The sequence below is a fragment of the Pan troglodytes genome, chromosome 12 (assembly GCF_028858775.2).
Source record: "Pan troglodytes isolate AG18354 chromosome 12, NHGRI_mPanTro3-v2.0_pri, whole genome shotgun sequence".
NCBI lineage: Eukaryota > Metazoa > Chordata > Mammalia > Primates > Hominidae > Pan > Pan troglodytes.
This window is the reverse complement of record NC_072410.2, coordinates 11,236,302-11,262,500: the sequence shown is the minus strand read 5'-3', so window position 1 is coordinate 11,262,500 and position 26,199 is coordinate 11,236,302. Positions and strand designations below refer to the sequence as shown.

General features: G+C 42.4%; 1 protein-coding gene across 3 annotated transcripts in view; it reads left to right on the top strand.

Moving 5' to 3' along the window:
• Nucleotides 1–26,199, top strand: part of MERTK (MER proto-oncogene, tyrosine kinase) — a 146,290-nt gene that overhangs the window by 73,572 nt on the left and 46,519 nt on the right. For all 3 annotated transcript variants that reach the window (XM_515690.8, XM_054678732.2, XM_024354491.3), the window contains 4 exons: nt 7,489–7,575; nt 10,432–10,547; nt 17,665–17,848; nt 25,227–25,378. In XM_515690.8, the coding sequence (XP_515690.5) occupies nt 7,489–7,575; nt 10,432–10,547; nt 17,665–17,848; nt 25,227–25,378 (539 nt within the window). The remainder of the gene's footprint in view (nt 1–7,488; nt 7,576–10,431; nt 10,548–17,664; nt 17,849–25,226; nt 25,379–26,199) is intronic.

The following is a 26,199-nucleotide window of genomic DNA, read 5'->3' as shown; positions in this document are numbered from 1 at the left end:
CTTGGTTTTATTCATGGATATATCCCAAGTTTCTGGAAAAAATGTCTGGCTTGTAGTAAATACTCAGTAAATATTTGTCAAGTGGACGAAAGCAGAGCAGATAGAGAGGTCCAAGTTAAGAAGCTACCTCACTTATGCAGCATGATCTTCCATTTGTTGCTTCCTTTGGTAGAAAGATGGACACTAGGGAAAAAAGAAAAAGAAGGGACAGAATTGTTTATCTAGTTAATTTGCAGGATTGCTTAATCCAGAACTCAAAGAACTAGCTCAACTGTGCTCTTAGGAGTTGCTCCCTCAGCAATTCAGATTGTCCTTCTCTCAAGGGAACATCCTGTTACTGAATGTTCCTTAAAAATATCTTTCAGAGCTGTGTCATAAATATCTTTTCTCAAACCAGCAGAGGACCAAGCAAGAGGGGTGTGAACCATCATAATGGAGTCGGGTGAAAAGGAGAAATTGCTCTGAGAGGGACGACCTACCCACTAGAAGAGGAGTTGGCTCAGGAGATTGTGGGGGTTCCAGTGCCCGGGGCCATTCAGGATAGAGTGGGTGGGAGGGTGGAGACTTAGGGAGGTGGATGCTTTTTCTCCCTGGAAAGTCACAAGGGTTTGGGGCTGTAAAATGTCAAGGTCTATTCCAGTCTGGTAGTTACTGTTCATCCACACAGAGAGAACTGGCGAGTGAGAGGGAGCTGTCTTCTCCTAGTGTACACTCATTGCTATGGTCAATCCAGGCTTATAAACGAGTGTCTAGTTGGGAAGCCAGTGCCATTAAGCCATTAAAGTTTAGCTGAAAAAATTAAGCAAAGAAGACTATATTTGGCCCTAAGTGCTGTCTGGTTTTGGAGAAATTTACCTTTGGCTTGAACTAGTTTCCTCTTCTCTCTACTGGTATCTCTTTGGCCTATGGGCGCCAACCACCTGACCTTGTACACTGTTTTAATACACTGTGTGGTTACTGCCAGGCAATTCAGACTTGGTGTACGTGTCTTGTGCTAGGACATTTGCTATATATTGTTTTTTTGACCTTGTGTGCACTATGAAAAGAAACACACAGGAGAAATGACTGTCCATTTGACCTGAAGTCATGTTCTGTGATAATGTTTCCCTTTCAGCATTAATAAACCTGTTAGGACTAAAGACCACTGGGCCTGAAATCTGCTACTGTAGGATCCTACTATAGGTTCTATAACTGGATAATGGATCTCAGTGAAATAAACCTCCGGTTTTACCTCAGGGCTGGCTCTTCCCCTTATGACAAGTTTGGAATGTAATTTTGTAGTTTGTATTCAAGGGTTTCCTAAGAGTTTTGATAATAATTGAAGTCAAATGACTAATTTTAAACTGCCAATGTCTCCTCCAATATATAAAAAAGATAAGTTAGTAACTCCCTGTATCTTCTGATTGAGCCAAAGCCAATTTTTCTAAATATAAGCCAGGTTTTGCAAGTTCATGCAGCCTGGTGGGTGAAATGGGCATCTCACTTGGGAGCTTAGGATCTGGAAGGTTAAAAGTGATGCCAAGGCATGAAAATCAAAGTGTTAAAGGCCTCACTGTGAAACAGTGATCAGCAGAGCATGGACCCCTTAGTGGGATCAGTGTCTCCATCCTCATCCTGTATGTATCTTCTTTCTTAAAATCAATGCTTGACAAAGTGCCCAAAGTCCAGATACTTCGCCAGTTCTCCCTTTCCACCTCCCTATTTTCCTTTCATCTCTTCCTTGCATTACAAAAGAAAAAAGACCTCTCTTGCTTGTCTGGAATCACCACTATGAAGCATCAGTTCTCAATGCTTTGGTCTCAAGATCCTTTGTTTGTTTGTTTGTTTGTTTGTTTGTTTGTTTTTGTGTGTGTGTGACAGAACCTGACTCTGTCGCCCAGCCTGGAGTGCTCACTGTAGCCTCAACCTCCTAGGCTCAGGTGATTCAGCCATCTCAACCTCCCAAGTAGCTGGGACTACAGGTGCATATCACCATGCTCAGCTAATTTTTGTATTTTTTGTAGAGATGGGGTTTCACCATATTGCCCCAGGGTGGGGCAACTTCTGGACTTGAACTCTCGAACTTCTGGACTCAAGCGATCCTCCTGCCTCAGCCTCCTGTAGTGCTGGGATTACAGGAGTGAGCCCACTGTGCTTGGCCTCAAGATCCTTTTACAGTCATAAGTTATCAAGAACCAGAGTTCCTGTTTATGTGGGTCATATCTATCTATATTTACTGAATTAGAAATTAAAACTGAAAACTTTTAAAACACAAAAATACACAAGCATACACTTCATTGACTAATACATCTATGCTATGGCATCATCATATATCATATAGCCTCTGGGAAATTCTTTTGGAAAATTCCATCATATATTCCTGAGATAATGATAATTAAAAGAGCAAACAATATATTATTATTATGAAAATAGTTTTGACTCTGAGGACTACAGAAGGGGTCTCTGGAATCCCCAGAAGTCTCTTGACCATATTTTGAGAATGGTTGCTGTGGTGCATTGTCTTGGGGTTAAGAAATTTCCAGAGACAGAAAATTCCAAATTTTGGCTGGACGTGGTGGCTCACGCCTGTAATCCCAGCACTTTGGGAGGCTGAGGCAGGTGGATCACCTGAGGTCAGGAGTTCAAGACCAGCCTGGCCAATATGGTAAAACCCTGTCTCCATTAAAAATACAAAAATTAACCGGGCGTGGTGATGCATGCCTGTAATCCCAGCTACTTGGGAGACTGAGGCAGGAGAATCGCTTGAACCTGGGAGGTGGAGGTTGCAGTGAGCCAAGATCATGCCATTGCCCTCCAGCCTGGGTGACAGAGCGAGTCTCAGTCTCAAAAAAAAAAGAAAAGAAAATTCCAAATTTTGTCCAGCAAAGAAATTGCTCTTCCAATAAAGTTGTACTTATGTTTAAGAATCACTTACATTGTTTTGATTAATTGCATCCTAATAATGAGTATAATCAATTCAGAAGAAAATATTTTTGCAATTTCAAGGTATATGTATGTTTTTGTTGCCAATAAGTTCCCATGGTTTAAGCAAAAACTTTCAAATGTGTACCATTAAGATGAAATTCTTGGGGGTGGTAGAAGAGTCATGGTGGAAAACTTGCTGCTGGGGAAGAGTCGTTACAGTGGGTGTTGGTGTCAAGATATTCAAGGTACCTCAAATTACATTCTTTGAAGATGTTTAAATTACGAAAAATTTAAGGATGCAAACTTCAAAATGTGTCAGAGGCCACGTATATTTTTCAAAATTCTCTAGGAGGAATACAAGCAGAAGATATAAAGACCCCGAGGCAGAGTATCACAGGGATCCTTTTATAGATGTGTGTGTAATGGGTGTGAGAGAAATATTCCTCCTCAGTGCAATAAATATTTTCTAATTCACTACACAAACTAGTAGCAGTTTCATGCCTCACTTGAGAGGAAGTGACCAAAATATGAAAGTAGATGGCTTCTACCAGGAGTTTTTGTTTCTTAGCACTTTAAATTTTCTTTTTTTTTTGAGATGGAATCTCGCTCTGTCGCCCAGGCTGGGGTGCAGTGGCGCGACCTCGGCTCACTGCAAGCTCCGCCTCCCAGGTTCAGCCATTCTCCTGCCTCAGCTTCCCGAGTAGCTGGGACTACAGGCGCCCGCCACCACGCCCGGCTAATTTTTTGTATTTTTAGTAGAGACAGCGCTTCACAGTGTTATCCAGGATGGCCTCAATCTCCTGACCTCCGCCCGCCCCAGCCTCCCAAAGTGCTGGGATTACAGGCATGAGCCACCGCACCCGGCCGGCGTTTCAAATTTTCAAGAGAATTTAATTTAATCCAGCTTAGGGTTTCCTCCCGTCTGAGGGAAGTATTCCTCATCTTTGAAAATTAAGATACTGTGAAGTAGCTGTCAAATTCTCTGCACAATACCATGTTATTTTTGAAGAAATGAAAGGTTACCGCCGAATCATAGGACAGAGATGCATGGGTTTGCTTTTCCCTGAGGGACCCGTGTGTAGTCAGGGAAACGCAGACACTGGTGACAACCTTCCATCTAGATGGAAAATAACAAAAACCCACCGGCACTGATTTTCTTTTTTATGCACATTTAACCCCTCAGGAGAAGGACTCATATAAAAAGGATCAGATATGCATTTTTTCTACAGCTTCTCTCAGTCACAGCTCCCTGCCGTGTAGTGGCCACTTGGCTGCAGCCCCGGCACAGTCGTGGCCGTGCAGACACCCGACCAGGAACAGCTTTTCTAGGCTGATGCCTGCTGTGCTTCCCTCCGCAAGTTTTTTCCCTTTCATTCTTCAAATATTTTATTACTCTTATTAGTGATAAGCTTTGAGTTTAAAAATATCTGATGGAAAATTTCCTACACATGTAGACAGAAGAAACAAAATAAGCTTTTCTGCCAAGAAGCAAATGGTGGCATATTTTCAACAATTTTATGAAGATACTACTGTATGCCAGATGATGTTTTTGTGTGCCACAGATATAGAAGTTTCCAGATTCAGCTACATAGTAAATACTTGTATAGTTGTAATTCTAAAAAATAACCATTCAGGTCGGGTGTGGTGGCTCACACCTGTAATCCTAGCGTTTTAGGAGGCCAAGGCAGGTGGATCACCTGAGGTCGGGAGTTCAAGACCAGCCTGGACAACATGGTGATACCCCGTCTCTACTAAAAATACAGAATTAGCCGGGCATGGTGGCGGGTGCCTGTAATCCCAACTACTTGGAAGGCCGAGGCAGGAGAATCACTTGAGCCCGGGAGGTGGAGGTTGCAGTGAGCCGGGATTGCACCATTGCCTGGGTGATGACAGAGTGAGTCTCGACCTCAAAAAAAAAAAATTTTTTTTCAAATTTTAGGATTGTTTTAGACTTATAGAAAAACACTGGGGATAATACAGTGATTTCCCATAAACCCCACCCCCACTTTCCCCTATCGTTAGCATTTTACATTGGTGTGGTGCATTTGCTACAATTGATGAACCAATACAGATACATCATCATTAACTAAGGTCCATACTTTAGTGATATTTCCTTAGCTTTTTACCTCCTGTCCTTTTTCTGTCCCAGGATCTCATCCAGGACACCACATTGCATTTAGTCATCTATGTCTTATTAGGCTCCTCTTGGCTGTGACAATTTCTCAAACTTTCCTTGTTTTGAATGACCTTGACAGTGAAAGGGTGGGTTGCTCCTCCACGCCTGTGGGTGTTTCTTGTTAGGTGGAATGAGAGACTTGGAAAAGAAAAAGACACAGAGATAAAGTATAGAGAAAGAAATAAGGTGGCCCAGGGGACCAGTGTTCAGCATATGGAGGATCCTGCCGGCCTCTGAGTTCCCTTAGTATTTATTGATCATTCTTGGGTGTTTCTCGGAGAGGGGGATGTGGCAGGGTCATAGGATAATAGTGGAGAGAAGGTCAGCAGATAAACACGTGAACAAAGGTCTCTGCATCATAGACAAGGTAAAGAATTAAGTGCTGTGCTTTAGATATGCATACACATAAACATCTCAATGCTTTACAAAGCAGTATTGCTGCCGCATGTCCTACCTGCAGCCCTAAGGCGGTTTTTCCCTATCTCAGTAGATGGAACATACAATGGGGTTTTATACCGAGACATTCCATTGCCCAGGGATGGGCAGGAGACCGATGCCTTCCTCTTGCCTCAACTGCAAGAGGCGTTCCTTCCTCTTATACTAATCCTCCTCAGCACAGACCCTTTACGGGTGTCGGGCTGGGGGACGGTCAGGTCTTTCCCTTCCCACGAGGCCATATTTCAGACTATCACATGGGGAGAAACCTTGGACAATACCTGGCTTTCCTAGGCAGAGGCCCCTGTGGCCTTCCGCAGTGTTTGTGTCCCTGGGTACTTGAGATTAGGGAGTGGTGATGACTCTTAAGGAGCATGCTGCCTTCAAGCATCTGTTTAACAAAGCACATCTTGCACCGCCCTTAATCCTTTTAACCCTGAGTGGACACAGCACATGTTTCAGAGAGCACGGGGTTGGGGGTAAGGTTATAGATTTACAGCATCCCAAGGCAGGAGAATTTCTCTTAGTACAGAACAAAATGGAGTCTCCTATGTCTACTTCTTTCTACACAGACACAGTAACAATCTGATCTCTCTCTCTTTTCCCCACAGACAGGTTTTAGGTATCACTGGTCAGGTGTTTTGTAGAATGTCCCACAATTTAGAACTGACTGGTATTTTTTTCATCATTAGCCTGGGGTTTTTTTGTTCTCAGGAGGAAGACCATAGAGGTGAAGTGACATTTTCATCACCTGTTTCCAAGGGTACATTCTGTCAACATGATATAGCACTTGATCATATGGCTCAGGTAGTTTGTCAGTTTCTCCACTCAAAAGTTTTCTTTCTTTCTTTCTTTTTTTTTTTGCTCTTTCCATAATGTACTTGTTGGAAGGAGTCACTGTATGCAGCCCATTAAGGAGTGGGGAGTTATGCTCCACCTCTTTGAGGGCAGAATATCCAATAAACTATTTGGAATTATTCTGCAAGAAGGTTTGTCTATTCTCTCCAATTTATCTAATTATTTGTTGATATCAGTAGAGACTCCTGGATATTTTTTTCTTCTTTGGGTTATAATCCAAAGCTACTTTATTTTCCTGCTCAAATTGTTCCAGCTTTGGCCATTGGGAACTCTTTGAGTTAGCTGCTGTGTCTCTTTGACATGCCCTATCATTGTCTCTGTGTGTGTGTGTGTGTGTGCGCGTGTGTGTGTGTACGTTGTGTGTTGTGTTTGTTTTATATTTTACTCCAGACTTATATATTTCCTGCTCCAATCTGAGAATCAGCCATTTCTCCAAGGAGCCCTGGTTCCATTTATTGGAGAATGGCATTAGAAAACAAGATCTGGCTAACTTGTCTTCCTACTTAAAATTAATAAATCAATTTTTTAAAGATGTCTTCAAACCTCTGAAATGATAGAATTTTTCATTTAGCACTAGTGTCTTCTCTTCGATTAGTTATAACGCCTTGCATTTATATGATGCATCCTTGTGAATTGACCAGTTTTTACTATTAAAAAAGGATTCATCACAACACATCATCTGAGATTTTTAAACTGTGGCTTTTATTTTGCTATTTCTGGTATTCTGAAACATGCATAGCATAGTGGCACTGTGTGTACTGGGGGGTTAGGCAGCAGGATCAGGTGAGCCTCAGAACCCACTTTCCTTGATATTGGGGCTAGCGATTTGCAGTAAAAGTCTGAATGATCCTGCTTTATTACCTAATGTCTCACCATTCAGGATCTGAATAAATGAAAGCAGCTGCCTTTTGGGCCCATGGCTGCCTTGCTCTTGGTGCCTTGGGTGTAATCCCAGGTTTGTTTCTCCATAGCTAGCACACCTTTTAAATTAACTTTGCACTAATGCCCAAAAGCCATGAACCAAGAAGTAAAATAATGCAAAGACAACCATAGAATTGTAGTGAACAGCAGCCTGTTTCTCTGCTGCTGGTCTCATGAGTCTCCTTCCATTCCAGGCCTGACGGAGATGGCGGTCTTCAGTTGTGAGGCCCACAATGACAAAGGGCTGAGCGTGTCCAAGGGAGTGCAGATCAACATCAAAGGTAAGCAGCAAGGCTAGGCTCCCCATGCATGTTCTGGGAGCTGGTGAGGGCACAGCATGAGCTTGCAGCTGGCCGCCCACGTGTGGGTCCTGGCTTTCTCACTGTCTCAAGGTTCTTTGTGACCTTGGACAACTCACTTCTCCTCTTTGGTGTCAGGGTTCCCCTCTGAAAAGTGGAGATAATTACAGAACCTACCTATTGTTGAGGCTTATTGATTTACTACAAGTAAATTACTCAGAAGCGCCTGGCATATAGGTCTTTGATAAACATTCACTCGTTTAGCTCTGCTTACTCCAAGAAGAAAACAAGCTAAAATGTTTTCTCTTTCTTCGTTCCTATTTTCACTTTTCCCTCTTCCACCGTGAACTACTCATTAACCCTTGAAGAGCCCTGGGGATGGGGCTGTCTTGGGGCATGATCTAGGAAATGGACCCTGTCCTTCCCAGGTCAGCGGGGCCTGACATGAGTCTCTGCCACCTACTGACTCAGGGAGACAGAGGAAAAGCAAGGAGCAGATCACTCTTTGGAGCCCAATGCTCCTGTCCCTCTTCCTCCTAAACTCCGTCTTCCTCTTGTTTCCTCTGAGCTAGGATTTCACTAGGCTGAGCTTGCTTGGCCGTGAGTTATGATAATAGAATTAAAGGCACACATTTGAAGGCCTCCAGGCTAGTGGACACATTTCAACCCAATCTACCTTATTCTCCTTCTGTGTGATCAAAGGTGTTAAACTTGAAATTTGAAAGAAAAGAAAAACCTACAATTAGATAGTATCTTTTTATTTCGTTTTAAATCATCCTCCTTAGTGTGTCATAGAAATTCAAGCAAATTTTATGTTTTACTATTTAATCATAGTTTAAATATTGAGAAGTAATTATTTGGCTCATGTTCTTTTCCTCTTGTCCTCAGGGAAACAGTGCAAGGAAAAAGGAGAACTTGTTTAATAATGAATTAAAGGTTGGGTACATACAGAAGGAGACTCAAAATTACAAAAGAAGTTATACTCAAAAAAGACGCTAATTTTAGTTTCAGCAAATCAACTGGACAAACACTATGAAAGGGAATATTTTAAAAGTTCACTGGGATAAAAAAATAACCGAACTAAAAGTTATTACTGGAGGAAGTGTATAACTTCCTTCCTTCATCACGATTCCCATTATTACAATTTCCAAAAGACATGTTGGGAATGTCAAAAATTCATGAGTGGGTGTGAGTTTGTAAAGACATTTTCATAAAGTATAAACCTCTTAAAATTTAAAAATGTATAAAATGAAAAGCACTTCTCCAATTTTATGCTTCAGAATCTCAGCTAAGGTTTTATTCTGTTAGATCATTCCCCAAACTTCTGTTTTTGGCTTTCATTTATTATAAAATTTATGTCAAAGCTACCAAGCCTCCCTTCTTCTAATGTGTAATTACTATGGTATATGTGGTCCAATTTTGGTCTGGAAAGGCAGATGCTTTAGGGCAGTTCCACAAATAATCTGTGGAGGAAAGTGAGTCAAACCTTATTCTTCCCCATTCCCAAGGCTTTGTGTGTACTAGTCAAACCCAAACTCCTAAATGTGGCCCCCAGGGCACGCTTGATATGGTCTTGACACACCTTCCTCCTTCTCTCCTGCTCATTCCATCATCACCTTCATCCTCACCACACCCTCCCTGGGCCTCATCCACAGTTCCCCACATTTATTCCTCACCACAGCTCCATGGAGCAGTGCTGGTACTATCCCCATTTATAGAGGAGAGAACTGTGTGTAGTTGTAGATAGGGCGTGTGTAGCTGTGCCTGGGGCCATACAGCAGGTCAGGTGGTAAACCAGACTCACAGTCCCTGCTGGTGTTCCCACTGTCTGCTTGCTGCCCTTGGCAATAGGCCTCCAGTGTCCTGTTGAGGGACACAAGCTCCAGGGTCAGGCAGACCAGAGTTCAAGTCCCTGTTGTACTGCTTACAACCTCTCTGTGACTTTTGCCAAGCTTTTAACTTCTCTGATCCTGTTTCCTTATCTATGAATGTGGATTGTAAGACTACTTCTCTAATTGGATTCTAGGAATGATTAAAGAAAGCCCTCAAAGTGTCTGGCACATAGTAAGCACAGGAAGTGTTAGCCTTCATTTTTAATTATGAGTGTAATTATTATTATGAATTAAATTCAGCACAAAGAAATAAGATTCCCCAAATTTAAGATCCTTCTTGGATTCTAATTGAAATAGCTACCCTTCACCCATCTGTTTCCAAGGTCATAGCCCACCCATTCGAGGACACACACCCCTTCCCCTCCCCCAGCAGATGCAGCTGGCTCTTTTGCTTGAACTGACTCTTAGTGTTTCCTCGGCCTGGAAAGCTCCCCCTACACATGCACACATACACATGCACACTCATGCGTGCACACACTCTCCTGTGGCACCCCTCTCTTCTGGTGACAGGGCGCTCTTATTCTTGGTTAACGGGGGTCTCCTATACCAGGCCATGTGCTCCACGAGGGCAGGGCTATGAGTCTGTCTCTGTTTAGGAAGCTAGTGCCCAGCCAGGTGCACACAGTAGGGTCCATGAACATGTACTCAGTAAAGGACATGAGTATTTCCACATCTTTTCCAGTTCAAAGGTCTCCTCATTTCATTAGTGAATAGGAAAGTGGGTCTGCGTTCCGCTTCTTTGGCCCTTCACTGGAAGACTTCTTTGGCCCATCCATAGGCTAACACAATTACCCTCAGGCATAGGGAGGCTCCTCTTGAAAACATGTTTCCCTTTACTAATCTCAAGGAACGAAAACAGGTATTAATGCATTTGTTTGGTAGCTGTAGCCTGTCATCTATAATTGTGTTTGTGTGTGTATGTGTGTGTGTGTTTTGTTTTATGCAGCAATTCCCTCCCCACCAACTGAAGTCAGCATCCATAACAGCACTGCACACAGCATTCTGATCTCCTGGGTTCCTGGTTTTGATGGATACTCCCCGTTCAGGAATTGCAGCATTCAGGTAAAGTTCCAGGGTGAAGAGGGAAGTAGCTGTTTGGTGCTCTCTGTGGGTTTAAGGATTTTTCTTCCTTCCAAGGATGGGCACGGAGGGCATTTCTCCATCTCTGTACAGAGTCCCCTGACCTCCCTGCTTCAGTGTCCAGCATGCATGCACTATTCCATGTCCATGCTCTGCCCATGATACTGTGTCCTTCCTGTGCAGGATTCAGGGCCCAGTCAGAAGGAAAATGTGTTTCCAAGGGAGAACATCATGAGACCAGGGAGAGTTCTTCTTTTTTTTTTTTTTTTTTTTTTGAGACAAAGTTTTGCTCTTGTTGCCCAGGCTGGATGCCCAGGTGTGATCCCGGTGTGATCCCGGCTCACCGCAAACTCCACCTGGTTCAAGCGATTCTCCTGCCTCAGCCCCCTGAATAGCTGAGATTACAGGCATGCACCACCATGCCCGGCTAAGTTTGCATTTTTAGTAGAGATGGGGTTTCTCCATGTTGGTCAGGCTGGTCTCAAACTCCCAACCTCAAGTGATCCGCCTGCCTCGGCCTCCCAAAGTGCTGGGATTACAGGTGTGAGCCACCACGCCCAGCCAGACCAGGGAGAGTTCATTTTTAAGGTCCCAAAACACATGCTTGTGACCAGGAGTTGAGGAACCCAGGCACTCCCCAGTGTGGCTCCTCCTGGGCTGGTGGCCATGAAGGACAGAAGGGCCAGGACAAGATAGGTTGTCTGTGCTATTGAGCATAGCACCTTAGCCAGTGTCACCTGGGGATCCTGGTCATTACAGGCCTTGTGGAATCTTCAGCCATTTTTCACTGCTGCCTTGAATGGGTTTGAAACGGTGCTATTAGCCATCCTAAAATGATAACTTGCCCATGATGTAAGCTGTGCTCTTGAGTTTTCACTTCATAAAAATGAAAATGGTGGCAGTAACAACTGTTTACTAAGGGACCACAGGGGCTTTGCAAACATTATCTTACTTAACACACGCTGCACTGCAGGCTCAGGGTACTCACACAGCCTATGAGTGGCAGAACCAGAACTCAAGTCCAGGAAGCTCCAATGCCTAAAGCAGCGATCAGAACCATCAGCTCTTCCGTCTCAGGAGGGACATCGCATCTGGGAGCAGGTTACCGAACATGCAGGAATTATCCACTAAAACTATTAATGCATCCTGCCTGGTACTTAATCATACAGTAGGGTCAGGAATTAGTTTACTAAATATCTGGTCTCATTAGTTAAAAATATGTTAACCTGACACAGACCAGTCATGCCAACACAGCTAAAGAATTTTGTGTTGACAACTAGATGTTTTTACTTGCTAGTCAAATTAATTTCTCTGTTCTTAACGCCTCCCACTTTTATCTAACAGGTGTTCCTTCCCTGAAGAGTAAAAGCCTGTATTATCCCTAAAATAGCCTCCACCCTCACCCACCACCTCCAGCCTTTCTTTTTTTTTTTTTTTGAGACGGAGTCTCGCTCTGTCGCCCAGGCTGGAGTGCAGTGGTGCGATCTCTGCTCATCTCACTCATCTCGGGTCACTGCAAGCTCCGCCTCCCGAGTTCACGCCATTCTCCTGCCTCAGCCTCCTGAGTAGCTGGGACCACAGGCCCCCGCCACCGCGCCCGGCTAATTTTTTGTATTTTTAGTAGAGATGGGGTTTCACCGTGTTGGCCAGGATGGTCTCGATCTCCTGACCTCGTGATCCGCCTGTCCCGGCCTCCCAAAGTGCTGGGATTACAGGCTTGAGCCACCGTGCCCGGCCCAGCCTTTCTTAATTCTTGCTCAGTTTTTTGTTTTTTTTTTTTTTTTTTTTTTTCTGTAAGCCTCCCAAGCACTGGTAAGTGTTAGGAATTCTTATTGCATCTACAATTCCTCGCCAGGAATGGTCTTTTTTGTGATTGATTTTTTTTAACACCTTTTTTTGAGATATAGTTTACTTTTTTTTTTTTAATTTGAGACGTAGTCTCACTCTGTTACCTAGGCTGGAGTGCAGTGGTGTGATCTCGGCTCACTGCAACCTCTGCCTCCTGGGTGCAAGCAATTCTCCTGCCTCACCCACCCGAGTAGCTGGGACTACAGGCCGGTGCCACCACGCCCACCTAATTTTTGTATATGTACTAGACATGGGGTTTCACCATGTTGACCAGGCTGTTCTCAAACTCCTGACCTCAAGTGATCCACCAGCCTCAGCCTCCCAAAGTGCTGGGATTACTGGTGTGAGCCACCATGCCCAGCTGAGATATATTTTATATACCATTATATTCACCCATTATTTAAAATGTACAATTCAACGGTGTTTAGTATATTCAAGAATTGTGCAGCCATTACCACTATCTAATTGTGTCTATATTCATAAGAGATATTTGTCTGTAGTTTTCTTGTGGTAGCTTTTTCTGGTTTTGGCATCAGTGTAATATTGACCTTCTAGAATAAGTATGAAAGTCCTCCTCCTCCTCCTCCTCCTTCTCCTCCTCCTCCCCCTCCCTCCTCCTCCTTCCACCTCCCTCCTCCTCCCTTGTCCTTCCTCCCCCTACTCCTCCCTCCTCCCTTCTCCTCCTCCTCCTTCTCCTCCTCCTCCCTCCTCCTCCTTCCACCTCCCTCCTCCTCCCTTGTCCTTCCTCCCCCTACTCCTCCCTCCTCCCTCCTCCTTCTCCTCCTCCTCCTCCTCCTCCTCCCTCCTCCTCCCTCCTCCCTTCTCCCTTCTCCCTTCTCCTCCTTCTCCTCCTTCTCCTCCTCCTTCTCCTTCTTCTTGTTCTTTTCTTGGAAAAATTTGTGAAAGATTGATGTTAAATCTTCTTTAAATATTTAATAAAATTTGTTCTCTTTGTGGAAAGTTTTTTCAATATTAGCTCAATCTTTTTACTTGGTGTAAGTCTATTCAGATTTTCTATTACTTCTTGAGTCAGCTTTGGTAGTTTCTATGTTATAGGAACTTGAACATTTCGTCTCAGTTATCTAATTTATTGGTATACAACATAGTATATAGTATTCCATTATAACCTTTTTTATTCTTTGAGGTTAGTAATAAGATCCCCTGTTTCATTCCAGGTTTTAGTAATTTGTCTTCTCTCTTATTTTTCTTAGTCAATCCAGCTAAAAATTTGTCAATCTTATTTATCTTTTTGAATAACCAACTTTTGATTTTGTGAATTTTTTTCTATTGTTTTTGTATTCTATATTTTCTTTATTTCTGCCTTAATTTTTGTTTCTTTTTTTTCTGTTTGCTTTGGTTTAGTTTGCTCTTTTTCTAGTTTTGTAAGGTAGAGGTTAGGTTATTGATTGTGTTCTTTTATATATTAAAAAAAACAGGCATTTACACTCTACATTTCCCTGTAAGCACTGCTTTAGCTGCGTCCCATAAGGTTTTCGTTGTTGTTGTTGTTGTTCATCTCAAGTTTTCTGTCATTTTCCTTGTGAATTTTTTTTGTCCTCTTGATTATTTAGAAGTGTGTATTTAAATTGTCACATAATTATGAATTTCCCAAATTTTCTTCCTTTACTGATTTCTAATGTTATTCTACTGTGTTTGGAGAATATACTTCACATGACTGTGATCCTTTTAAATTTATTAAGGCTTGTTTTATGACCTAAGTCCTATCCTGGAGAAAGTTTTGTGTGCACCTGAGAAGAATGTACATTCAGCTGTTGTTGGATGAAGTGTTTTGTGCATGTGGTTTAGGTCTTGTTGGTTTAGAGTCTTCAGTCTTCTGTTGCCTTGCTGATACTCTGTCTCATGGTTCCATCTGTTATTGAAAATGGGGAATTGAGATCTCAGCTCTTATTTTTGAATTGTCTGTTTCTCCCTTCCGTTCTATCAGTTTTTGCTTCATGTTCTTTTGGGGCTCTGTTGTTAGAAATATCCAGGGCCTCTTTCCCTAGAGGTAGACATTTATTTATTTGTTTGTTTGAGACAGAGTTTTGCGCTTATTGCCCAGGCTGGAATGCAATGGCTCAGTCTCAACTCACTGCCACCTCTGCCTCCCGGGTTCAGGCAATTCTCCTGCCTCAGCCTCCTGAGTAGCTGGGACTACAGGCACCTGCCACTGCACCTGGCTCATTTTTGTGTTTTTAGTAGAGATGTAGTTTCACCATGTCACCCAGGCTGAGGTAGACATTTATATACATGGACATAACTGAAGCATGGGCCAGCCCTTTTTAAAACTGTTACCAAAGTGCTGAGCTGTTTGAAGAGCCTGAGAGGACATGAAACATGAGGATGGTGAGCTTCAGGGAGACTCTCAGGAAGAGTACCACCCCACCTTGAGACGGCAGGTCTCAGTGACGTGAGGTGGGTAGGATGGTTGAAAAGTCTGAAAACACCAGGTCACCCCTGATGATGGAAGATGATCACACACAAGATTTACCTGCTCTCTCTCTGCCATGGTTTTGGGTGTTCATGGTACACATGAAGAAGCATCCTGAGACAGCCAAATTCCAGTGCTTTCTTGCCCACCTTGGATTCTGTGGTGCTGGATATGATGATTCTGTTCTTGTCCCCCTTGGCTAGCTCAGCCTCCATTCATCCTTTCTCCTTTCCATCTCTGGTAGGCTTTCCAGATTTGGCAAATAAGAATACAGGACACCCAGTTAAACTGCATGAATAATGTCGTGACATACCTATACTGAAAAGTTACTTGTTTCTTTGAAATTCAAGTTTAACTAGGTGTCCTTTATATTCTCTTGCAGTCCCACTGGGGTTAATCAGCACAAGCTCTAAAAGTTATCTTTTCTATTCTGTCATTAACAGTGTATTCCCAGTTTTTGAAGATACCAAGTATGGCTTTGTAAAATTATAATTTTAAACTCTGACTCGGGACCAAATGAATGTTTTGGATGAGATTCAGATCCATGCACTAGCAGGACACACCCTCTCACTTCCTTTGGTCCTGATCTTAGCTCTTTTCTTCACCCATTTTTGGGCCACACACTCCATTTCTAATTTTAGCTCTCCTACGTACTTCTTGCCACTTCATGCCTCTTTTCCCTGAGGACCCACTGACTGAGGAGGACTGTTAAAGAAACTCTGTTTTCCTCTAGGAACGTGCCCTCAGAGAGCGTCCCTGAGCCTGGAAATGCTCCCCACATGTCTCTGGAAGTGGGGCGGGGAGGAGAGCCAAAGGTTTCCTCCACCTTCGCTTTGGTGGTTGGTCACCAGGAAGTAGGTGCACACTCTAAAGTGAAACAAACAAAAAGTGATGTCTGCCAACAGCCACCACCAAGACAAGCGTCTGGGTTCTCGTTTCTCCTCTGGTGGCTCCTCAGGCCAAATGATACCTTCTTGTCACCCACGGGGTCTGAGTCAGAGGTGAAACTCAACCCCCACACCGTACTCCTGGTATCCGCCAGGGGATTTGGAATTCCAGAATGTTTATTTCTGGTTCACTGACCTAAGATTCAAGCACACATAGCCTGAAATTACAGTACTGTATATCCAGAGCCCAGAACTGCAAGCCCATTATTAACAGTAATACATTTTGTGGCCTGAGGATTTTTCCCAAATTGCTCTCAGTTGCATGTTTTACCCGATATCATTTTGTCTGTTCTGATTTTATAAGTGCCACATATTACAGAAATTTTGAAAAAGCATGTAATGGAGAACAAAATCCCATACTCTCCCTTATCCCCATACCCAGACAGGAGGTATGCAAGGAAAGAGATGGAAGTTTCGCCCAGGACTAGACTTGTGCTGGAAATCGCCCTGTCTTGCCTATGTATACAGAAATTTGGAGGGGGATGTGGAGAGACTGGTGGAGTTATGGAGGGAAAGATAAGGCAGTATGTTTAAAGGAGATTTGGAGAAAAGTTTTCTGAAGGAGGGGCAAATGACCCTTTGCTATATCTCCTCATCAAAAAAAAAAAAAAAAAAAAAAAGCCAAGAATCTACATTTCCTGTGTATGCCTCTGGAATTCAATTTCTGTTGGGGTCGAAGGGGTTAAGAATAAAGGACACACTAAAATTAGCCTCAGGATGAGTGCATTGGCTCATGCCTGTAATCCTAGCACTTTGGGAGGCCAAGGCAGGCAGATCCCTTAAGATCAGGAGTTCAAGACCAGCCTGGCCAACATGGTGAAACCCCATCTCTACTAAAAAAAAAAAAAAAAAAAAAGTTAGCCGGGCATGGTGGCAGGCACCTGTGATCCTAGCTACTCTGAAGGCTGAGGTGGGAGAATCACTTGAACCTGGGAGACGGAGGTCAAACCATTGCACTCCAGCCTGGGCAACAGAGTCAGACTCCATCTCAAAAAAAGTAGTAATAATAATAACAATAAAATAAAATAAAGTTAGCCTCAAGGCAAGAGCAGTGTTCCTTAGGTTACATAATAAAAAGAAAGATTAAGAAACGCTGGGTGTGGTGGCTCACGCCTGTAATCCCAGCGCTTTGGAAGTCCAAGGCAGGTGGATCACCTGAGGTCAGGAGTTCAAGGCCAGCATGGCCGACATAGTGAAACCCCATCTCTACTAAAAAGACAAAATTAGCTGCGCGTGGTGGCACATGCCTGTAATCCCAGCCACTCAGGAGGCTGAGGCAGGAGAATTGCTTGAATCCGGGAGGCGGAGGTTGCAGTGAGTTGAGATAACACCACTGCACTCCAGCCTGGGCAAAGAGAGCGAAGGTCCATCTCAAAAAAAAAAAGAAAAGAAAAGAAAAGAAAAAGAAAGCAAGAAACCCATCCTCTAAAAGCAGAATTGGGGAAATATTTCCTTTAAAAGGCAAAATAGTAAATATTTCAGGGTTTGCCAGCACATATTATTATCTGTTTTCTCTGTTGCTCCATGAAGCAGCTGAAAGAAGTCAAGAATCGAAGAGGTTCTAAGAGAGAAGAGGCTTTATTTTATAGTATAATATGAATTTTAATCATCATAATTATTTGCTCCGTTACCTGCCACAGTGAGAATTGTTAGTTGTTATTTTAGGCGTTTTCCTCAGGTGTTCAGTTATTGTCTGAGGGCATGAGTAACACACAGTGATGCTGGCGGGAAAATGTGTGTGTGCCCAGAAAGGAAGCAGGTCCTTCCCCTTAGCGTAGAGGAAGGGCCACGTGCACCGAATGCACACATGCCCTGTGCCTGACATTCCCACCACCTTACTAATGCCCGGTCCTCATGTTTACTCTTCGTTTAGGTCAAGGAAGCTGATCCGCTGAGTAATGGCTCAGTCATGATTTTTAACACCTCTGCCTCACCACATCTGTACCAAATCAAGCAGCTGCAAGCCCTGGCTAATTACAGCATTGGTGTTTCCTGCATGAATGAAATAGGCTGGTCTGCAGTGAGCCCTTGGATTCTAGCCAGCACTACTGAAGGAGGTAATTCCTGGGGTTCAGAATGTATATTGCCCCCAGTGACATGTGATTCAACAAACCCTTCCCGGTGGCCTGACTGAGAGTTGAAACTTTGCTTTGTTTGGACTTTGTCTCTGGAGGAGAAAATTATTGAGGCGACTGATGAAAATGGGAAAGATATTTCCTCCATACTGTAAAAGCATTCAGTGACAAAACTTAGCCGTGTTGTGTATAGGTAATCTTTTCTTTTACATAGGAGATAATAGCAGCACACTTTAAAACATGCTCTCTCACAACACAACAATCAATACATGTTACCAACACAGTGGTCAATACAGAAGCCTTCGGCCACTCCAATATATGTGGGGATTTCTCTCCACCAGCAAGCAGTCGGCTCTGCAGCGGAGACCAGCTGAGTGTCCTCCATTCAAGTCTGACACTACATGGAGATAGCTTCAGATCCCACAGGTTGAGGACTCAATCCCCAGGCCTCCCCTCCCTCCCAACCCCGTCCCCAGCCTTTAGATGCCAATCACAAGTCTGGGCCTCTGGAACTTCTGACTGACTAAGTGTTTCCCATGACCTCAGCTTTGTGTCCAATTAATTTGCTAGAACGGTTCACAGACCTCAGGGAAATACTTACATTTACCAGTTTATCATAAAGGATATTACAAAGGATACAAATGAAGAGATGCAGAGGATGAGATATAGAGGGAAAGGGTGTGGAGCTTCCATGCCCTCCCTGGGCGCACCACCCTCCAGGAACCTGCACATGTTCAGCTATCTGGAAGCTCTCTGAACCCTGTTCTCTTGTTTTTTTGTGGAAGCTTCATGATGTCAGCATTCCTTCCTCCAGGTTATGGGTCAGGACCCCCTTTGTAATAAGGGTCTTATGACCCACAGTCAGAAAGATGGGGAAGATTAGAGTCCTGCATTGAGGCAGGTGAAAGGAGGGCGGGAAGAGGTCAGAGAGATTGTTTTCTGAGGCCTGCCCCTGAGGCGTAAAGCACCCAACATCATAGCAAAAGATTGTAACCAGGACTATGGGAGTTGTAAGCCAGAAATCATGACAAAAACCTGTGTGTGTGTGTGTGTGTGTGTGTGTGTGTGTGTGTGTGTAGGTTATTATATATATGTACATATACACACATATATACACATAAAATAACCCACAAGTCCATTAAAATGTAATCGAATCATTCAAATGGATAGGTTTAATTGCATCGTATTTTCTATTTGTTCTATCTGTAATTTGTTCTCCTTTTCTTCTTTTTCATTTAAAAATTATTTTTATATTTTTAATATTAATATTTTTATGATTCTATGTTTAATATTTTTATGATTCTTATTTTTTATTCTTTGTTTGGCTTATTAGCCATAGCTCTTTTTCTGTTCTTTTAGTGGTTGCTTTAGGATTCACAGTATACATATTTAACTTATCACAGTGTACCTTCAAGTGATTTATACCATTTCACATATATTCCATTTTCTCCTTCAGGTATTTTTGGCTACTGTTGTCAAATATTTTACTTTAATGTGTCTTAAAATACCATTGCTACACTGTTGTTATTTTTGTTCAGTCCGTAATCTTTTACAAAGAGATTTATATAACCAGGAAAAACACATGTTTATGCGTTATGGTTACCATTTCTAGTGGTCTTCATTTTTTGGTCTTTATATTTTATCTGGCATCATTCTCCTTCTTCCTGAAGAACTTTTTAAAAAATCATTTCTTCTAGTGTGGATCTGCTGCTATAGTATTCAGCTCCTGTAGTCTGGGGGGAAATATTTATTTTACTTTTGAAGTGTTCTTATTTTTATTTTTAGCCTTCATTTTTGAAAGGTGTTTTTATGAGGTATAGAACTGTAGGTTCACAGTTTTAGCTGGTTTTTTTTGTTTGTTTTTACTTTCAGTACATTAAAAGAAGTTGCTCCCCTACCTTCTCGCTTGCATTGTTTCCCACATGAAATCTGTGATCATCCTAACTTTGTTCCTCTGTATGTAATGTGTCTTTTGTTCCTATTTTCACCCTTATCACTGATTTTGAGCAATTGAATTGTGACAGGCTTTGGTGTAATTTTATTTATATGCCTTGTGTTTGGAGTTTATTGAACTTCTGGGTTCTCTGTATTTGTTGTTTACATCAAATTTGGAAAAAGTTTGGCCATTATTTCTTCACATTTTTTTTTCTGTTTCCACCTATCCTCTTTTTTAAGGACTCCAGTTACATATATATTAGACCATTTGAAGTTGTCCCATAACTCACTGATGATCTGTTATTATTTTCCCCTTCTTTTATCTCTGCATTTTATTTTGGATAGTTTCTGTTGCTATGTCTTCAATTTCACTCATCTTTTTTGGTGCAGTATCTCATCTGACATTAGTCCTATCCAGTTTATATTTCATCTCATACACCGTAATTTTTATCTCTTTTTTGCGTTTTTATGTCTCTAACTTTTGGACCATCCAGAATGCAGTTATAATTACTTTCCTTTTTTCTTTCTTTCTTATTTTCCTTTTTTGAGACAGAGTCTCATTCTGTCACACAGGCTGGAGTGCAGCACCAATCATAGCTCACTGCAGTCTTGAACTCCTGGCTTAAGCATTTCTCCCACCTTCGCCTTCGCCTTTTGTGTAGCTGGTACTACAGGTGCATGCCACCACACCCAGCTAATTTTTGTTTTTGTTTTTTTATGTTTTGTTTTTTGGTTGTTTTTTGGTTTTTTTTTTTGAGACGGAGTTTCACTCTCGTTGCCCAGGCTGGAGTGCAATGGTGTAATCTCGGCTCACCGCAACATCTGCCTCCTGGGTTCAAGCAATTCTCCTGCCTCAGCCTCCTGAGTAGCTGGGATTACAGGCATGCACCACCACGCCCAGCTAATTTTGTATTTTTAGTAGAGATGGGGTTTCTCCATGTTAGGCTGGTCTTGAACTCCTGACCTCAGGTGATCTGCCTGCCTTGGCCTCCCAAAGTGCTGGGATAACAGGCATGAGCCACCACACCCAGCGTGTTTTTTGTTTGTTTGTTTATAGAAACAGGGTCTCACTATTTTGCCCAGGCTGCTCTCAAACTCCTGACCTCAAATGATCTTCCCACCTCAGCCTCCCAAAATGTTTATAGGCATGAGCCTATAATAGGGGATTATAGGCATGAGCCACCGTGCCCAGCCTTTTCATAACTGTTGCAATGTCTTTGTTTGCTATCCTAACATCTATGTTATCTGTGGGTGGTTTCAACTGATTCATTTATGTTTCCACTCTAGGTAGTATTTTTCAGGTTCTTTGCACGCCTGATAATGTTTGATCGGATTACAGACATTGAGAATTTTACAGTGTTGGATGCTAGATATTCTTGTATTTCTGTAAATAGTGAGCTTTGTTTTGAGACACAGTTAAGCTAGTGGGAAACTGTTTAATCCTGTAGGGTCTTGCTTTTAAGATTTATTAGGCAGAACCTGAGCAGGGCTCAGTCTCAGGTCGGTTATTACCCACTGCTGACACAAGACCATTCTGTGTGCCCTACTCAGTGCTTCTTGAATCATTAGATTTTCCAGTCTGATTGATGGGAACAGGCACTATTCTTCCCCCATGTGAAGCCTGGATACCATTACCTTTAATTGTTTCGTGTGGTTCTTTTTCTATTTTCCTTTAGAGGCATCCTAAGGATTCTGGTGCCTTCTCCTGGGTATTTGCCTTTCTTAGTTTATGCCCTCGTTTTCATGGAGCCCATTCTCAATTAGCTTCCACAGAATGTATACATAAAAAGTAAAGATTGTGGGAACTTGCATGTCCTTATATAATACTGGCTTAGTAATTTTTCCAAATATAGAAATTTAGGTTGAAATTATTTTCCCTCAGAAGTTTAAAGGTGTTTTTGTATCATTTTTTAGCTTCATGGGTTGCTGTGGAAAATTCTGATACTTAAGTTTTCTATGTGAACTGTTTTTCAGTTTTAGTTTTTAAAATATCTTTTCTCTTTAATCCTGGTTCTGTGATAAGCTGTGATGTGCAATTTGTTTTGGTCATCAAGGGCATTCAGTGGCCCCTTTGATCTGGAAATGCAAGTCTTTTGGTCCTTAAACTTTTTTTTTTCCTTTGGAAATGTTCCACTCTCTGTTTTTTCCAGAAATTGTGTTAGACGATTGTTAATTAGACCTCTTCGATTGCTTCCTCAATTTTCTTTTTTCAAATTGGCCTATTTTCTTTGCCTTTTTATTCTACCTTCTTGGAGATTTACTTGATTTATCTTCCAATTCTTCTATTAAATATTTTATTTTACTTATCATGTTGCTAATTTCAAGTTTTTTTCATTGAAAATTTTTTTCTGGTTCTCAATCATAAGAGTCTTTTCTGGATATCTCAATTATTTTTTGTTTGTTTGTCTTTAGTCTCTCTAGTTCCCTACACTAGCTTTGTCTCCTCTAAGCCCTCTGTTCTGTGTGGTTTTGTTTGGTCCCTGATATTCAGTGGGGAGGCTTCCCCAGACCTCTGCTAATTTCTGCTGTCTGCTCCTATGGAAGAGTGAAGAATCATTGATTTGATTGGAACTCTGTGGGTATGGGCAGAGCTTGTAGGCTTCACTATAGGTGATCGGACAGTGACCTAAGTGTTTTGATCTAGATACGATACCCCCCAACTGTCAAAATTGGTTTCTTTCCTCTGTAGCCGCTCACTTCCTCTAGAAAAGAAGTGTCCTGCTCCAGGAATTAAACGTGGCTGCTGATATTCTAGTAGCCAAGTGGGGGAGGAGGGGAAGGTAGAGTCCTTGTTATTTAGTATATAAACTTTCACTTATTTTCCCAGTTTTCAGCCTGGCTCCTTATCATGCCTCCATTCTACAGGTGCCCTAAGTTTAGTGGCTTTCTGCTTCAGAGAATAAATCACCCTGTGTCCTATGGATATTTGAGGGCATACTTGCCAGGTGTGTAGGCATGGAGAAAACAGACTTTGAGACGCAACTATTTCTTTTTTTCTTTTTTTTTTTTTTTTTTGAGACGGAGTCTTGCTCTTTTGCCCAGGCCGGACTGCAGTGGCACAATCTCGGCTCACTGCAAGCTCCGCCTCCTGAGTTCACGCCATTCTCCTGCCTCAGCCTCCTGAGTAGCTGGGACTACAGGTGCCCGCCACCACGCCCGGCTAATTTTTTGTATTTTTAGTAGAGACGGGGTTTCACCGTGTTGGCCAGGATGGTCTCGATCTCCTGACCTCGTGATCCACCCGCCTCGGCCTCCCAAAATGCTGGGATTACAGGCGTGAGCCACTGTGCCCAGCAGAGACACAACTATTTGTTAATCAGACTTCCAATCATTCTTTCCAGTTTTAGTCCCCATTTTACTACCTGGGCCCACAGCTTCTGAGCTGCTCTGTGATTCTTTGGGAGAATATTGGCTTGCTGAGTTAATTATACTTTCTTCATCTCTTTTTCAGCTTTCAAATATGTGTTGAAATCTCTCTTCTACTGTTGACTCCTCTTTGCCTTGTGAGTTTATATCTTTTTAAATTCTTTATTGCCATCATAGAGGGGTTTTGGGAGGAGGCAGACATACAGACATGTTGTGTTGGCCATATTTATCCACAAATTCTACAACAGGTTTGAAAGTGTGCGACTGATTTCATAGGCAGCTTTAGTTGTGTGATGTTTTCTAAGCTGAAATTCATTTTAACTTCATGATTACTGTTTCTGGAATCAGCAGAGAAAAAGAGGGTTATAGTATCCTTTCACACATATCTGAAATATAGAATTTAACCTCCCCTCATTCAACTACAGGCAACAGTTTGGTGTATATTATTCTAATTGTTATTATTCTTTCTAGATATAGAAGGTTTATTGTTTTAATTTCTAAAATGGATCTATATACTTTTTACAATCTGATTTTTCCCCCATTGGATTTTTTTATATCAATACACATGACCTAATTCTTTCCAGTGACGAGGTAGTAAGTATTCCATTGGAAAATGTATCAAAATTTGTATTATTATTATTATTTGAGACAGAGTCTCACTCTGTTGCCCAGGCTGAAGTGCAGTGGCATGATCTTGGCTCACTGCAACCTCCATCTCCCAGATTATATCATAATTATTGACCAAGCATTGCATTTATTTCTATTTGTCACTATTATGCTGCAATGAATATAACATCACCTACAGATTAAATTCCTGGAAATAAAATATTTGGTCAGAGAGCATATTATTTTCAATTTTAATAGATATAGTTAAGTTATTCTCTCCCAAAAAAGACTGTAGTAATGATCTTGACTTGTTTCCCAAATTATTTTATACACGTACACTCGTGCACACACACACACACACACACACACGCACTTTTTAAATGTGTTGACAGATTAGCTCTGTTCAGACTGTCAGTAACTTGCCTCTGGACTTTAAAATGGTGGCTGCATTCTGAGCTCAGCAGTGTTTCCTACCTTGTGCATCTCAAATGCCACCAAGCTGATCTCTAGCCGGCCATGTTAACTTTCTGCCCCACAGGTTTATGCTGGAGAACATTGTTCAAGTTGTGTCTGCTTCACTTCCCCAGGAGTCCAGAGCACCACCCACCCTACCTTCCCTGCCTTCTTCTTCTTTGCTATTTTACTTTAGGTGCTCATGAAATTTCCTTTTTTTTTTTTTTTTTTCTTTTGAGATAGGGTCTTGCCCTGTCACCCAGGCTAGAGTGCAGTGGTGCAATTACGGCTCACTGCAGCCTTGACTTTCCAGGGTCAAGTGATCTTTCCTCAGCCACTCAAGTAGCTGGGACTACACACCTGTGCCATCACACCCAGCTAATTTTTTATTTTTAGTGGTGATTGGAGTCTCACTATGTTGTCCAGGCTGGTCTCAAACTCCTGACCTCAAGCAATCCTCTCCCTCTGGCCTCCCAAAGTGCTGGGATTATAGGCATGAGCCACCATACCTGGCCAACATTTTCTTCTTTTCTTTCTCTTTCTCTTTCTTTCCTTCTTTTCTTCCTTGCTTGCTTTTTCTGCCCAGGCTGAAGTGCAGTGGTATGATCATGTCTCACTGTAGCCTCAACCTCCTGGGCTCAAGGAATCCTCCTGCCTGTCTCCTGAGGGACTGGAACTACAGATGTGCACCAAGCAGTCAGCTAATTTTTTAGTTTTTTGTTTTGTTTTGTAGAAAGGGTCTCACTATGTTCTGGCTGATATTTTCAACTTAAGAAATGAATTTCTAGGCTTCAGTAACCTAAAAGGGCTCACTTATTTAAAACTCATTGATATCTCAGTGAAAATCTTAGTTGAAAAGGTGAAAATGTGCTATAAGTCTTGGTCTCATTTGAGTGCTTTTCATAGAGCATTTGAAAACCAAACACTTGAAAACCCAGATGAGAATACATCTGTGTGTGCTTTGTGGTTCTTCATTCTTCTCTCCTTTTTTCTTTTGTAGCCCCATCAGTAGCACCTTTAAATGTCACTGTGTTTCTGAATGAATCTAGTGATAATGTGGACATCAGATGGATGAAGCCTCCGACTAAGCAGCAGGATGGAGAACTGGTGGGCTACCGGATATCCCACGTGTGGCAGAGTGCAGGGATTTCCGTAAGTCTAAACCCTAGAAGAGCACGATTAGTCATCTCCTTTCAACTTGCTGGTTTACTTCAGTTTTAGAAGCTTTCATTTGGTTTTGAAAAGACCTGGTGTGATTGAGTTAGGCAAGGCATCTTTCAGGGGAACATAAAGAATATAGTAAATATTAGAGGTGACTGAACAGTTACAAAATTCTAAGGAATCTTTTGGGACTTTCCTCACTTACTCATTCATTCATTCATTCATTCTTTTACTTATTCATGAGATAGACATAGAATTCATCCTCTGTTATCACCTGACTTTTGCCCTCACGGAATTTAGGCTCTTATAGCATGACAGTGTGGACTACCCAAGTTGTAGCATTAGGTCAGGGAGCTACAGGGCTTAGCAGTCCAGCAATTCATGGCCTTTTGGAAATTTCATGGGACTTTGCAAAAGAAGAAGATAAGGGAATAACCTCATCCTCATAGAGAATGGCAAGAAGTAAGCAGACACCAAAGGAGGAGACCAAGCAAGCTCTCTGGCCAGCCTGGCACAGCTGCAGACAAGCCGAAATTAGACATCAGAATTACTGGATCAGGACATGCAGTCTGACACTACATAACACAACCAGGTGCATCAGCCAGGTGGCACAGGTTCCCTGCTCCACCAAGTCCCATTGGGCGATGTGATGTACCCACTTGGTGGATTGTGCACCTGAGGGTGCTAGGGTCAAGGGCTCAGCACCCTGTGTAGTGAGCAGCAAACAAGCTGATCCTCTGTGCAGCTGCACGGTCGTCATGCTGTGGCCACCTTGACCTACTTCACTGCCCACGTGACTAGCCCCAGCATGG